Source organism: Rhinolophus hipposideros (genome assembly GCF_964194185.1).
Source record: "Rhinolophus hipposideros genome assembly, chromosome: 5".
NCBI lineage: Eukaryota > Metazoa > Chordata > Mammalia > Chiroptera > Rhinolophidae > Rhinolophus > Rhinolophus hipposideros.
In genome coordinates this window covers 38,943,400-38,959,283 of record NC_138051.1, presented here as the reverse complement: position 1 = coordinate 38,959,283, position 15,884 = coordinate 38,943,400, and the positions used below count along the sequence as shown (strand labels likewise).

Below are 15,884 nucleotides of genomic sequence, written 5' to 3'. Positions count from 1 at the left end.
CTGACAAATAGTAACTATTCAATAGATGCCAATTATGACAAATATTATCTCTGATAATAGCCCAGGCAGATAAGCTATCTGTGGACAGTCTGAGTTGAAAGTAAAAATAATTATAACATTTAAAAAACAAACAAAAAAATGATAATAGTGAGCATGTTTGAGTGATAAGGTTACCGGGACTCTTTTTTTCTTCATCCTTTTTTGGGTTTCCCCCAAACCCCAATATTATTTTAAATAGAGAAGAATTGTATCCTCTTTAAAAGGTACACAGTGAATTAGCAACACAGAGTGGACTGTGTAGAGTGTGAAGATTCTCGTTTGGAGGCCTCTATAAAGGTAGTCATTTGGTGGGTTGGAGGAGCTCTGCTGTGGGCATGAGCTGGGAATGGGTGGTAAAAGATTCATCTCGGCCTGGGTAATACTCTCAGGGAAGGGACTTCAAGTCCCGAGATCCAAACAGGAAATACATGAACAGAACAGGCCTGCCGCTGTTGCTCTTGCAGCGTGTGCTGGCTGAGAGTGGGGCAAGGAGAAAACCCCTCGCCTCTGTGCCTGCGGTCTCCGGGGGCCAGACAGTCCTCCAGGGCGCGGAAACATGGATTAACTGTGGGGAAGACTTCCTGAGTCCAGGCACGGGGAGCCTGTGGCCTGCCTGAGCGGCTCTCCCCGTCAAGGCCACCCGCCATCACTGCTTGGATAGTGAGTCCACTGTCCTCTCAATCCACAGGAGGGGCTATCTCCATGCCACCTGCTGACAGTGAGGGTCATCCGAATGAAAAACGTCCGACAGGCTGATATAGGTGAGTATCTCCTCTCATTTCCCTCCTTCTTCTCTGCCTAGAGGGCCTGGATGGAGACAGGCCCTGGCTGGAGAAATGGTCAGGTGTGTGTGTGTTCTACACTCGGGTTGTATTGCAGACTTTGGGGTTTATATCAGCCTTCCAGGCCCTCCCTACAAGCGATAACCTTGGCACTACTAGCCCCTGTGTTCTGCCTGCATCTAAGAGAACTCTTTACCTCACTCTCTCCCCCGACTGCCCCCTCCCTAGTTTCCAGGAGTGCCAGCTTCTCCCACAGTGGGCACTCCTTGCTGCTGCATGAGTTTACAGGGGCTATTCAGGGTGAAGGGGAAGGAGAGGCCCTTAGGCATCGGAGAGCCAATGGTCAGCCTAGTACCAGCGCTCCTTCTCAGGACATGGATCCCATACTGGCTTCTAGGGCCCATGCCAGAAGCCCCACGATGCGGTTTGACGCACCAGGGCTGTTTGTGCAGTGCTTTCTTGCCACCTCAACTTCATCTTCATCCCACGCCTGCGGCATTCCTCCGCCATGGGGCCCAGGGAAGTCTCTGGCTTCAGGAAGAAATGATGGCATCTACGTGGGCAGGATGTCCCCCTCACGCCTATCTTCGGGGCAGCATTTCAAGAGATCAGGAGACGAAAAGCTCCTCCCTATGTTGCTCTCATCTCTCCCCAGTCCAGAGATGAAGCATGAACCCCAAGGAGGAGAAAGTTTGGGGTCAAGGCTCCACCAATGAGGGGATATCTGTACTCAGGAATGGCCCAAGGGCCACCAGCGTTCCCCAAAGCTCTGTTATACCCCCACCGCCCTGGGATTCAGCTCAGAGGGGTAGGGAATGCACAGTCATGATACCAACAGTACCTTTTAACAAGGGGAGACGTCTCTGCCCAAAGCAGTAGTTATAGAATACTCATAGAAGACGGCATTCTAATCTTGTCACTACAGCGTTTGGACACTACAGCATTTAGACACAGAGGAGGACACTGCAAACAGAATAGCTAAGGAAGGCTGCGCTGGGGGCCTGAGGTCAGGGAGGGGCAGGGTGTGAACATCCAGAAGCCCAGGGAGCCCAATCCGGGAAGGGGACCTCCTAAAGGAGACACAGGAACGCATGGCCAGAGCACCTACTGGGGCCAGTCATCCAAACACCAAGTGGTCTCCCAACACCCCGAGGGGAGTTCTGTGAGCTCCTTTTGCACATGCAGGTTAATGAAAGCAGTCTTTGATCCCAGGTCTGGAGAGCTGAGGAGTAGAGGGGACAAGCCAGGAGAAGGAGGCTGGGGCCGATAATGGAGGGCAGGGAAGCCAGGCAGAGGAGAAATCAGGATCTAAATGATGGGGCACCTGAATTCTTCAGGAAGAGATTGGAAGACTTCCCCAGGGCTCCTCTGCAGATTGTGCTGAAGCTTAGGTGGGGAGAGGCTGAGAAATTTGCTGGGAAGTTGTCACTGTAATGCAGGGATGAACGCAGAGGGTAGAAAAGGGAGGGTGCTGGAGCCCCAGAGAAAGCACAGGGATCAGACAGGGTTCAGACTGAGTGCCCTGGAGGGTGAGTGTACAGAGCCCACGGCAGTAGGCGCAGTTCCAGCCATCAACCCAGCTTGGGTCTGGTTCTGCCAGGAGGCCAGCAGGGGGCCAGGCATTGCTCTTCCAGCTTCTGGGGCTTTCCAGACCACCAGTGAGTCATCTGAGGAGTCTGGAAGTGTCCCGTGGGCATGGGACCTGGCTGCCTCTTTCACCGTTTTTGCCCATGCCACAGTGGGTCACTCAGACACTTCATCCACTCTCCTCAGGGACAGCCATAGCTCTATACACCCAATGGGGCACTCACCTGCCCCCACTTCTCTCAAGGTGTGTCTGCCTCAGCCCTGTGGTCCTCCTGGCTGAACACGCTCATAGCGTGCGTCTACCTGCATGATTAGACCTTCCCACTGTCCGGGGCCCTCTGTCCTCACCCTGTCACATCCATCACCAGAGGTCGGGGACGGGGGAGCAGACAGCCAGAGATCCTGGCTGAGGTCTGGCTCCACCACCTCCTCTTCCCCCTTCTCCTTCCCCACATGTCCCCTGTACACAGGCTGCCTTTTGGGTGTACCTGGTCCCCTTTGAGCACCTCTTGTTTCTTTTTTCTTCATTTTTCCCTGAGGAACAGGGTTGGGGAGCATGCATGGTGATGGTGTTTGGGGGTGCCAGCCCAGACATGTTGTGTCTGGACTCCATGGTTGTCACTGGCTGGGCTCTGTGGCTGCCTTGCCTGGTGAGGTTTGAGAGTATCCTGAGGCCTTCTAGGTCCTGGGTTACCCTTGCCCAGATTGTTCCCTTCTAGCTTGGCTCAAAAACACGCTGCTCTCTGGTTCAGCCTCTAATGTGTGTCTGAGTTTTCAAGAGTTCAAGGAGCCTGAAAGGAGTGAAATTCAGGGATGACCCTCCTCATCAAGGAAGGTGTCACCCAGACCTGGGCCAGTGTTGGGAAGGAGTTGGCCCGGAAACCTCACAGCTGTCAGCAGTTTTTATTCCTCTTGGGAAAATAAATTAAAATTCAAACCAGCACCCAAGGGAGTATGAGGCAGTTATCCACAGAGGTATCAGGAAGACAGAGTTCTCAACATCTGTAGGGATCACTGAGTCATCTTTGCTACCTGCATTCCAGGAAAGGAGACATGTCATTCATATGACCAAGCTCTGTCACTCCACAAAGAACAAGGATTAGAACCCATCAATGCCAAGGAAATCCCCTGCAGTCCCTGGAATTCTTAGAATTGGGTCGCCATTGCTTAACCATTCTTCAGTGCCAGACCACAGTGACTACCCTACAGTGAGATATCCTTACAGTTAGCTAATGACTCCTGCCGCAGATTTCCACCTGGCCTAGCCAGGTTTCCTCCGTCATCCCTCCCTCCCCAGGATTACCTCCCCTCCTTTGGGCTGCACTCTCCTTCTTCCCAACTGGTGGGGGAGGAGGCAGGAACAGCTCTCTGCAAAAGGACTGAAAAACAAATTAACATTTGAAGTGTGGGTGTCTGATCAACCCTGTCTCTTCCAGAAGTATTTTTATCTTAACCAGAGGTTTAAGCCTTAGACCAAAAATATTGGGATTTTATGTAATGGGTTTAAAGGGAGGATTTAGTCATGGATTGATCATAGGAAAGGGATTTTAGAGGGAAAGGGGCCTTTACTTTGTCCATTATCTCATGCTAAGCAAATAGGTGTGGAATTGGTGGGGTACCTGCCTGCAGGCTCCTCGTGTGTAGGAGGCAGACCAAAGGCGAATGTTACAGGAGGAGGGGCCAGTGTCCAGGAAAAGCCATGGGAGAGGTCCAGGAGGATGGAGCAGGTCCCTGGGGAGTCTCCCTATGGGCAGAACGATTAGACATGCCAACTTGCTTACCTGTATGTGCAGTGAGTCAGCCCAGAATTTCTGGGATACTGATACAGCCTAATAGCAGGAGTTGGGCTTTTCCATTCATTCTTTTACTCAACAAATGTCTACTAAGTGCTGACACATGGTCTCCGGGGCCTGGCGGTGTTCAGGGTACAGTGGAGACACACACACCGACCTGCTGTTGCAGTGCAGTGAAGCCAGTGCTCCACCAGAAGAGAGGGCTCTAGGCTGAGACGAGCACCTGGCCCCGACGTGGGGGCTCAGGGAAGGCTTCCAGAGGAAGTTCCTTCTAACACCTTAAGGGGCTAGCCAAGGGAAGGTTGGGGCAAAAGTGGAAGCGAAGGGTATCCTAGGAGGAAAACATGGCAAGACATCATGGCATCCTCAGACTGACAAGTGATTGGGTTTCACTGCAGTCTCAAGTGCAAGTGTAAGAGCATGTGTGTGTGGATGTGTGTGTGTGGACATGTGTGTGTGTGCATGGACACGTGTGTACGTGGACATGTGTGGACATATGTGTGTGGACGTGTGTGTGCATGGGCATGTGTGTGCATGGGCATGTGTGTGCATGGACGTGTGTGTGCATGGACGTGTGTGGACATGGGTGTGTGCGTGGACATGGGTGTGTGGACATGTGTGTGCGCGTGGACATGTGTGTGGACGTGTGTGTGCACGTGGACATGTGTGTGTGGACGTGTGTGCGCGTGGACATGTGTGTGTGGACGTGTGTGTGTGGACGTGTGTGTGCGTGGACATGTGTGTGGACGTGTGTGTGCGTGGACGTGTGTGTGTGGACATGTGTGTGTGCGTGGGCATGTGTGTATGCATGGACATGTGTGTGTTTGGGGGCAGGGCAAGGTGCTTCTGTAGGAAGGATGGAAAGATAAGGCTAAGGACTCCTTCCTGAAGGCAGATGGGAGCCATTAAAGGATCTTAAACTGGGGAGTGACATCATTAGATTTAAAAAGATACCTCTGGTTTCCCTTGAGAAAAAAGATTAGAGTAGGACAAGATAAAAGACAGGGCACAAGGGGCAGCAGATATGAAGGTGCCTAAACCAAGGCAGTGGCAGTGCAAAGAGATGAGGATGGGGAGGAGAGCTCAAAGGAGTTAAACCAATTCCATGTGAAGGTCAAGGACAATACTTAGTGTCTGGCCTGGACACCTGAGTTGACAATGCGGAGGAGCAGGTTGGACATGGAGGAGACGGTGGAGACAATGAGGTCGTTATTTTTTGTTATTGATTCTGTTGGGTTTTGGTCATTCTTTGTGTCTGAATTAAGTGATGATTATCACATGTAAAGGATAGTGTCATTTCACCTTTGTTCAATGGGAGGCGGCTATGAATTCCAATTTGTGAAAGGTGGGCCCTCAAAGATTAACCAGACATCGGGGGTAAAATCAGAAGCTAGGGATATTTGTGATGCCATCCATGGTTATTAACTCTGATAAAATTCTCAGTGTAGTGGCAATGTACGTAGGAATAAATCCGTCTGGGGGTACACCTCTCACAGGATATTATTATAAACAATTGTGACCTGATTTGGATCAGTCCTAACAGTACAGAACTCCCATCTCCACATGCGCTTTACCATCTAGAGGACTCGCTGACACTGGAAACGACTGAATGTTCTCATTTCTACGTACCTGGTGTAGGGCCTGGGTATTACCCCAGCAGATTGCCAGGAGAGTGACAAGCGCAGCCATGGCTTCTCTCCCTGCCTCCTCCCAGCTAGAATGGAGGCAGGGAGCCAGCCTGGGCTGCTTTTTGCTCACGCTGTGCCTTCTGGTGATCCAACCAGAAGACCTGGGAGGACTTTTTCCATTTTGGGAGGGCCTGCTGAGATCACAGCCTTCGTCGCTTCTTCAGAGCACACCCAGCATCAGCACGTTTGAGTTGTTCATTTTGAATTAAAAAAAATAAGTATAGGGCTTCAGACATTTTTGGGGTCATGCACCTCATGCTAGGAGACCAGTGTAGGCACCAGTGGGTGCAGTTGAAACATTTAGTCCTATGTTGATAGTGGTCCCTGCTCCTAGAGCCTGCTGAATAGCTTGTTCCTCCCAAGCCTCTTCCCTCTGGGGCTCTCAGGGATGACGCACAACAGACTGTCCCTTTTAATCCTTGCTTCTCCTCATCCCAGAGGAAGAACTGGGCCCTACTTTGGTTTTCCTAATGGCTTGTGCTAATACAGGAGAAACTAGACACTTTGGGACTGGTCCTTCAGATCTTTCCCTGACAGAGGTAACACTGTGTGGCCATACCTTCTCCCGAGATCAGCAGGTATTTGCTCAAAGAACCAGGGTGCTTCTGATAAGAGCCAGAGGCCATCTGTGTCCATGAGAAGGGTCAGTGAGACCAGGGTCCCCCTCTGTGAAACCTCTAGCCTACAGTCTGTGACCTTCTCAAGGTTCTGGGACAAAAGTCTCTGGAGAGTCAGACCCATGAGTCAGGAGGGGACATGCGGGTGAGACAAGGACTTGCACTGGAGGTGACTTGCCTGAAGTTCCCTTCTGACTCCACACTGTCTCCTCTCTGGACCTGGATTGGCACCTCACCCTTCCCTCCCACTCTTGTCTTCATTGAACAGTAAGCCAGACAGACTGCTATGTGAGCCTCTGGCTGCCTACCGCCTCTCATGAGAAACAGAGAACTAGGACCATCTCCAACTGTTTAAACCCAGAGTGGAATGAAAGTTTCAACTTCCAGATCCAGACCCAAGTCAAGGTGAGATGTGGAGCACTGCACCTGTCAGCCCTGCCTGCCTTTCTGGGCCCCTTCTTGCCCGCTTGTTCTTCTCCTTGCTTGTGAGTCCTCCCAATGCCCATTTGTTTTTCTTTCTACCTATGCATTGTGATGCTATTGACCTACCTTCCTTCTCACCCACTCCTTCCTTCAGCCTATCTCATGTTTGTCACTCTCTGAGTTTACTTATCCTTCTACCTTCTTTTCTGGAAATGGGGGTCTCCTCTCCCAGTGTATTTCCCATACCTTCCAGAACATACTCCAAGCAGGAGAATATACAGAAGAGAAGAGCCATTTTATTCACTAGGTCCAAGGCCAGGCTAATTCCTTCCAGAGGGCTTTCTCTATCTTAAATTCTTTTTAGATTGCTTTATTATTTCTAGTTCCTTGGGTATGTGTTCTTTCATTTGTTGATTTATTATTTCACAGTGTTAGTCTTATTCAGATATATGGTGACTCTAAGTTGAGGTCACATCTCCTGCAGGAGAATTATCCTTTGAGCATCCTGAGTTGTGAGAGCCTCAGCAGAGTGCTTCTTAAGACAAACTTGGCCTCATCATGGAGGCACCAACCAGTCTTGGAACACTTGAGGCCTAACAGCTCTATCCAGCTTCCTGCTTTCATATTTTAGGGATGTTTATCTATTTCTGGTTCATGATGAGTTCTTTCTATATTTATTGTTTTAAAAATATCTTTTCTATGACACACATGGTTTTGGTGAGAGGGGGGATGGGTGTAGGCTCAATCTACCATCTTGAAATCAGAACTTGGGCTTCCTTCGTCTAACGATCTAGGGAGCTGCTGAGTTGGTTCTGGGACACACCTGAATTTCTAGTAATGACAAGGTCAACAGATCTCACTCAGAACCACCTCATGTCCACCAAACAGGGACCGGAGAGGCAAACCCAGCCCTCACCCACGTCTCCCGGCATCCTTAGAACAAGAGGCCTCGGAGGTTAATCTATGTCACCTGAGACCATTGACCTCAGAGTTCAGTCAGATGACAGGGTAGCTGCTCAACTCTTGACATGCTGCCTGGACCATCCATGAGACCTCATTAGGGGCTGATGAGCCAAAGGATGGCATGCCACCACCTCACTCTGACCCCATCAGGTATCAGAATGCTTATAATCTTTGCCACATCACTCCTCTACAATGTCAAGATGTTAACTTCCTTGATCTGGGTTTTCTAACACCACAGGGGCTATCTGCAGCTCCTGAGGCCCCAGTGCTGAACACATTGCATATCCTGGCAGGAGTCCTGCTTGCTCTGCCCTTCTTCCTTTCTCCCAAGTAAAATGAAATCCCTCACACTGCACAGGCCCCTGCCAAGCTTGCAAAATTCTCCAGTAAAAGAGAGCAGAGGTGTAGGGAGGCTTCAGAGAGTTGGAAAGGACAGAGTAGATACTTTCCTCCCTTCGTTCATTTCCCTACAAATATCCCTCACATCTGAGCAGGGATGTTTGTTCTAGCCCCTGTCCCTCAGAATCACCTCCTGGCTGGGACTAGCAACAGATCAATGGATCAATCAGTAATGGTAACCAGACCTGCCTTCTCCCCTAGAATGTGCTCGAGCTAAGCGTCTGCGATGAAGACACAGTGACACAAGATGACCATCTCTTGACAATTCTCTATGACCTCACCAAGCTCTGCTTCCGAAAGAAAACCCATATGAAGTTCCCACTCAACCCAGAGGTGGGTGCAGCTGCCCAGCCCCTCAGCCTTCTGCCTCATAAGGAGCATCTGGTCATTCCCATGATGCCTTAATAGCCAAGTTGGGGAAAGATAACACTGCTGGTTCACAGCCCAGTGCTATTGTGACCTCGTGGAAATTATTTAATTCTGCTGAGTTCTGTTTCCTCATTTATAGAATGATGATAAGAGTACCTACCACACAGGGTTGTTGTGAGACCTAAATGGGAAACCATGATTAAAACACCTAGCACTGTTCATGGCACAAAATGGAGATGCACTAAGTGTAGCTTCCCTTTCCTCCTTTCCTTCCCTCAGCGGCCTGCTGCTGGGATGGTCCCAGGAGACAGAGGACATAGGAGAGTAAAGGCGAGCAAATCTGCAAATCTGAGAAAGTCAGAGCTGGAAAGGACTGCGAGGTTATAGATTCAATCATTAAACAAATACTTGAAGGCCTACTATGGGCAAGGCACGTTCTAGGCACTGGGGACACAACAGGGCGTAAGCATCTCTGTCCTCACCTGGCTTACATTTCAGTAGGGAAATTAAAGTCCAGTGAGTAACAACTTGCCTGAAGTTACACAGTAAGAGGTGGGAAGGAACAGGTGAGGGAAGAGGCCCCAACCCTTCAGAGTTGAACTTTCTGGGGACAATATCTCAGCTCTCCTTTGCCCCTGGCACTGAGCCCTTTGGGAAGGCAGGAGAACAATTGAAGTAGAGTCTCGAGGGTAGAAGATGAAAAAGAAATGTTCTGGGACAAAGGGATTTGCATGCTGGGGCTTGGGGTCAGCTCCACACCCTGACCTTCCCCTGGGTGGTCAGTGATGTCCTCTAACGTCAAAGACTTGGGGACAGAGGGAGGTAGAGGGAACAACAAGAGTCAGGAACAGCTGTCTCCACTCCACATCAGCAGGACAGCGTCATGGGAAGGTTGGGGCAGGTGCACAGAGGCTCCTAGGGCAACTCACAACTCAAGGCTGCCCTCCTTTCCTCCCCCTGCAGGGCATGGAAGAGCTGGAGGTAGAGTTCCTGCTGGAGGAGAGGTGAGTAGACCCCAGCACCCAGTGGCTCCCCCAGGGCCCTGGCCCCCAAGTAGCATTTTAGAGCCTGGTCCACCCTTTTGCTGTCTTTGCCTCTTCCGCTCTCTCCCCTGGTGCTCACCTCAGACTCCTCACTGTGCATCAGAATCACAGGGATCTTCTAAATACTGCAGGTGCCTGGGCCCCACCCCTACTCATCCTGTTCTATGACATCAGTATTGCTTGAAAGATCTAATACTCTGGCCAAACTCAACTCCCCTTCATTCCTGAGAGTGGCCTCTGGGAAGAATTCCTGCCATCTTAGTGACAGGGACTTGTAGAGGCCAGGCTGGAACTGTTAGAACAAACTCCCGCAAACCCTGGCCTAGAGCAGAGGCTGTGCCCTCTCCCCATCTGCAGTAAACTCTGGAACCAAGTTGGGGGGAGGCTCTGACCCAACACATTGGGGTTATTTCCCATCGTGTTCAACTAGGAAAATGACCCAGGGTCCTAGAGTTCTGACTATATTGGGGACTCAAGTGAAATTGGGTCACAGAGCTGGAAGAGGGCAAATAGAGGAGGGAGGAAGGGAAGGGGCAATGGGGGAGGGCAGCAGGGCCCCTGCCCAGGCGAACAAACCAGCCCTAGGATGGCAGTGCCCCTTGTGATGGGACAGCCAGCAGCTCCCCTCTTCCCCTGGTGGGGCTGAGTCCCCTGGTCTTATGATCAGCTGCAGTCAGGAAGGACAAGAAGAATGAGCTAGAACAAGAGGGCTTGTCACATTCCACTTGGAGAGTCCTCTGCCTAGGTGCTCTTGGAACCACAGCAGGTCCTTGGGAAAATGTCATTTTGTTCAACATCATTTCATTATACCTTAATGAGATGCCATAGGAACATAAGTCTTGGTTATATCAATTAACCTGTGGTAAAATTGGTTTAATAATACGTCATTTCACCACAATTCCAAGAACCTATCAACAACATTAAGTGAGGAATTACTGTATGTTAGGTGCCTCATTTGCCATCAACAGCTGATTGACAAAATCAACTTTGTCCTATACTGAAGAAAATCTGGGCTCTCTTCTTCAGGTCTTGATTTGACAGGAATTTTAGGTGTGGGGTGGGGGGAATCTTTGGCTGAATTAGAAAGTGGCTTGCAAAATCAATACCTCAAAATTGGTAATAAGAGTTGACCTGGAGACGCAGTCATCTTGGGCTTAAGTGAACTGCTACGTGTAACCTGGGAAGTCTGTATTCTGGGCTTTATAACACAAGGATGTTTCCTGTTCACCAGCCCTCTCTGCCTGAGTCAGAACTGTTCGCTAAATGCGTAATTAAATAAAGCACAAAATGGAGAATGGGTCAGTTTCACTACCAGAACTATTTCTATCTGCTCTAGATAGCGTCCCGGCCTTTTCTTGCAACCTGCTTATTCTCATAACTCTATGCAGTTTCATCTAGTTGAGCATAAAGAACAGTTATCCTTTAAGGAGAAAAAAGGGGGGGGATCTCTTCTTCTACTCTTTATAATCTAAAAGCCTATTTTTTTTCCTGGACATTCTATTTAAACTGTATGCCCGTTTTCTCCTTGACCATCTACAAATATAAGGTTTCTTAAGCCAATATTTTTCATGAGGACTCTGCTATCTCCTTATGGACCCTACTTAGGCTTTTTGTCTCCTTTGTGAGAAATTGGTCCAGAATGATATAACTGACCAGGAGTTCTCATTTTGTCTTTCAGTTCCTGTCCACCTGAGACCCTCATCACCAATGGCGTGCTGGTGGTAATTGTCCTTCCAGGTTCCGGTAGCTCCAGAGGCCATATGTGGTTGCTGTTCTCAGGGGAACAGACTGTGGGAGAGACCAGGCCCAGCTTGGACCCTGTCCCGGGGCCCATTAGGAGTCTAACTAACTGAAGCCAGCCAAAGGGGGCACAGGCAGGGGTGGGGCAACAGCTGGGCTTCAGCTCCTGGGGGGGAGGTATTAATAGCTGGGGCATCAATCACTGACCCAGCATCCCACAGTCCACCATGACGACCCCTCCTCTTGGGAACTTCCCAATAAAAGTACCCACTAGGGGGCAGCTTTCTCCCAGAATCAATCTGGCTCCCATTGTCCCCCAACCCCAACCTCTCTACAAGCACAGGTTCAGTATTAAAAAGATTTTCATAATTCAGCTGTTGGTACAGACATTTCAATCAGATGCATCTAAACCCCAAGATTCAAGATCTCTCCCCCCAAAAATTCATCTTTTGCAGTTTGTGATGAAGGAATTTGACCTGCCTCTGCTTCTTTAGAAGGCTTTTTCATTAGAAGTTATTCACTTTGAAAGCTCAGAGAGGTAGGTTCCCTCAGGTTCCACCCCCGACCTGCAGCTGAGAACATGACCCCTGGTAAATGGTGACTGTACATCCCAGATTTTTCAAAAATCTGATCTCTGAATAAGATGACAGGCTTTGATTAGGTTCAGAAAATGTGGCGGCACACTCAGGCTTCCCCGGGCTGACCAATGTTGAATTTATCCTCCAGTCCTTTATTTCCCCTCTTGGGCCTGGCAGAGCAGGGTATGGCTTCTGCTCAGAATGTCACTCTCTTCTTTGTTGCAGGCTCGACAAGTCTCCTACCTGGAGGTTCATGCAGAATCCAGAAGGCAGAGGAAGAGTGGGAAAGGTGAGTCCTTTGACTGCCTCTTCTTGCTGCCGGGCGGGCAATGCTGCTTCCCAGCCTGCCAGCACCAGAATTAGCTGCTGCAGGGCTGCCCTGGGCTCAGGTGGGGAACCAGGAGCTTAGCAGAGGTGCCTCAGGATCACCTCCTCCTCAGGGGTTGTGGACCCCTGTCTCCACACCCCGTATCCCCTCCGTGAGGCACATGCCCTTCCAGGCACCCACATGACCTTCAGAGTTTCCCAGGCCTAATAAGCGCCCTGGGTCAGGGGTCAATGGCACAGCACTGCCCATGCTGGTCGGCACTGCACCCCTGCCACACTAGGGGTTCCCTTGATCTGGTGCAGCGGTCAGCAGCAGGGTGGGCAGGTACCAACAATGCCCAGGGCCCCGCTAGCTGCTCCCTTCCTCTAGGCAGATTATAATTCACAGAGTCCTAGCGTTTGGTAGCTGGCAGGGACCTAAGAGATCCACAAACATGAGACTCTCCTGCTCCCCACTCCACCCCATCCTACCCATGCAAGGACTCCCAGCCCTTCCCGAGATTGGGGAGCAGCATGGCCCCACAGACATGGGGGAAGGGGTGGGCAAGAGGCCCCTACGCCCAAACAGAAGATTTGGTTGCTGAGAGCTGCTTTCAGTGCAGTAGCAGGTGACTTCAGGGCACCTTCTAGAGAAGCAGAATGTGGGAGGCCTAGTCCAGAGGACTCAGCATCTCAGAGGGCTTTCTGGAGACCCCATTTGTCAGCATCATATACAAACCATGTTAAAATGCAGATTCCTGGGCCGATCCTGCCCTAAAGAATGAGACCCTGGGGAGTTTTAACCAGTGCCCCAGGTGATACTAAACCCCTGTCCTAGGTACCTCCAGCTACATTTATTACTGGGTCAATAGGGGGTGGGGGGAGTGAGAGGCTTTCTGGGGGTCTCAGCTCTCTTGTCTCGTCTTCCAGGGAAGGACCTCCTGGTGACAGTGACAGAGTCCTTCGAGCACACGCAGCGCGTCTCACAACACCCGGATCCCTGTCGCCCAAACCCTGCCTGCTTTCACTACCCCAAGTATTTTCAGTCCCAGATGCACGGGGAGGTGCCCAGAAGCCAATGGAGCTGTGGGGTACAAGGCGGCATAGGGGGATGGCACGGGGGCCTGGGGCAGGTGGGCTGCCAGAGGAGCCCCTCACCCCCACTCACAGAGCCACCCATCCTTCCAGCTTTGCTGCTGTGGTAGGCACAAGAAGAACGGCCCTGTCTGCCAGCCCCTCGATTGCCTCCCCGATGGCCAGACGGTGACCCTGCCTGTGGTGAGGGCCTGGGTCTGGGAAGGGTCCCCTGAGCAGCTTAGCCTGGCGCTCCTGTGGCAGGGAGAAGGGGGCATCCTGGGGGGCTCATGGAGGATGATGATTCATGGGGTCTCTCAGGCAGGATAGAGGAGTCTTGTGGGGTAGGAGATTCTGAGCTGCAGTGTGGAGCCAAGGAGAGTGTGTGGAGGCCAAGTCGGGAATGGCGGGGAGGACCATTCCAGAGGAGGGAGTGGCAATGGAGCATGTGTGTGTGTTTGCGTGTGTGTGTGCTGCTGGCCTGTGTGCATGTGCGCATACGTGTGTGTCCATATGTGTGCTGAGTCAAATCAGGGGGGGGACCTTGTGGTGAGTCTGTACTTCTTTGGTTGGGGTCACTTGGTTCTGAATTGTCATCCCTGACAAGCTGTTCATCTTTTGCACCCCAGGGAGAGAACTGTGAATTACACATGAAGTCTACAGCCTGGTAAAGTACCCTCTTTGTGTCTATCCCTCTGATTTATTCATCTTAGGGGGTGTGAAGTGGTGTTTCAGTGCGGTTTTGATTTGCATCTCCCTGCTGGCTAATGATGTCGAACATCTTCTCATGGGCTTATTGGTCATTTGTGTGTCTTCTTTGGATAAATGTCTTCAAATCCTTTCCCCATTTTTAAAGTAGGTTACTTGCCTTCTATTTTACGTTGTAAGAGTTCTTCATATATTCTGAATACAATGCCCTTGTCAGATATACGAGTTGCAAATATTTTCTTCTATACTGGGGGTTCTCTTCACATTCTTGATGGTGTCCTTTGAAGGCACAGATGTCTTAAATTTTGGTGAACTCTAATGTATCTATAGTTCTTCATTTTTATTTGTACTTTTAGTGTCATATTTAAGGAACCATTGCCTAATCCAAAGTCATGAAGATTTATTCCTATGTTTTCTTCTAAAAGTTTCGTGATTTAAACTCTCACATTTAGGTCTGTGATTGATTTTGAGTTAATTTTTATCTATAGTGTAAAAAAGGGGCCCAACTTCATTCTTTTGCATGTGGATATCCAGTTGTCCCAGCATTATTTGCGGAAAAGATTATTCTTTCTCCATTGAAGTACCTAGGAATTCTTGTCAAAAATCAAAAATTAAGTGATCATAATTTCCATTTACAATTTGATTGGCACTCTGCCCTTGGAAAAGTTACTTAACCTCTCTAAGTCTGAGCTTTTCTCATCTGTAAATTGAAGCGATACCACAAATACTGACCATCGTTCATTGCTTTGTGGATCCAGTGAGATAGGTAACATGGGAAGAACTCACTGATCTGTTTGGCATGTGGGAAGCTCAGCAATTATCTACTAATGTTATTATTGTTCTATTATCCATTCCTTGTTAAGGTCAAGGAAAGAGTTATTTTCTCACAGCTGGGTCTGCAGGCCCTTGCTAGACATGGAGGAAATGTGATGGAAGGATTCCCAGATCCTGCCATCAAGGAGATGGGACCTTGTTAATGACTCAGAGCGCTTACTAACTCAGGTCAGAAGTTGTCAAGGTCTATTACCTGGAGTCACTGAGGAGGTGGGGCTCAGAGGGTGCAAGAGGTGTAGGTGGGCAGGGGGAGGAAGCTTCCGGAGAAGGTAAAGACCTATTCAAAGGCTCAGAACCAGAAATGCTCCTGGGTTCTGAGTCAATGGGCCCTTCCAGGAAGTTCTGGGAGGCAAGGTTGAACAGATCACGTAAGGTCTGGGAAGGCAGGCCAGGAGCCTGGCCTTGTTTAGGGCAGGGATGTGATGAAAAGAGAGCAAGCGCGGGTCATGCTGCAGCAGCGCCTGCCCCACCTGCCTTACAGACCTGCGGATGACGTGGTGAGATCAGGGTTGTGAAGGGTTTTTGTCAACGGCACAAACACACAGGATGATGATTATTCTGGGAACAGGAAGAGCTTAAGGAAGAGTGTGAGCTCCACAAGAATAGGGCTGTATTTATCCAGCTCAGAAAAGTGCTTACTGTAAAGCCTTGCCCAGAGGAATTGGCCAGAAATATTTCAGGGCCCCTTTTCACCCATGTCTGGTGTCGGTCTATAGAGGGTGCTTGGGGGAAGCCTTTATGGATCTTGCTGAGGAGGCAGAGGGCTCATTGAGTCCCTCATTTTGTCAAGTACCTGCTTATAATGCACCAGCTAAGGCTTTGGGGCCTTCATATTTGTTATCTCATTATGTCCTGAAGACAGTGCTGTGAGTGAAGCACGATTAGCCCCATTTTACAGATGAGAGAACAGAGATCCTAAAGCCTCGTCTTCGTGGAGGCAG

At 50.0% G+C, this 15,884-nt stretch overlaps 1 protein-coding gene across 5 annotated transcripts in view; it reads left to right on the top strand.

The window, feature by feature from the left end:
- Window positions 1–15,884, top strand: part of PLA2G4E (phospholipase A2 group IVE) — a gene marked incomplete at its 5' end in the record, with an annotated part of 60,406 nt that overhangs the window by 29,346 nt on the left and 15,176 nt on the right. For 4 of the 5 annotated variants that reach the window (XM_081048710.1, XM_081048712.1, XM_081048709.1 and 1 more), the window contains 9 exons: window positions 728–800; window positions 6,775–6,911; window positions 8,493–8,624; window positions 9,624–9,664; window positions 11,382–11,424; window positions 12,247–12,310; window positions 13,258–13,418; window positions 13,516–13,605; window positions 14,031–14,068. In XM_081048710.1, coding sequence (XP_080904836.1) covers window positions 728–800; window positions 6,775–6,911; window positions 8,493–8,624; window positions 9,624–9,664; window positions 11,382–11,424; window positions 12,247–12,310; window positions 13,258–13,418; window positions 13,516–13,605; window positions 14,031–14,068 — 779 coding nt within the window. Of the gene's footprint in view, window positions 1–727; window positions 801–6,774; window positions 6,912–8,492; window positions 8,625–9,623; window positions 9,665–11,381; window positions 11,425–11,898; window positions 11,982–12,246; window positions 12,311–13,257; window positions 13,419–13,515; window positions 13,606–14,030; window positions 14,069–15,884 lie in introns of all 5 variants that reach the window. The other variant, XM_081048713.1, reaches the window with a different exon arrangement.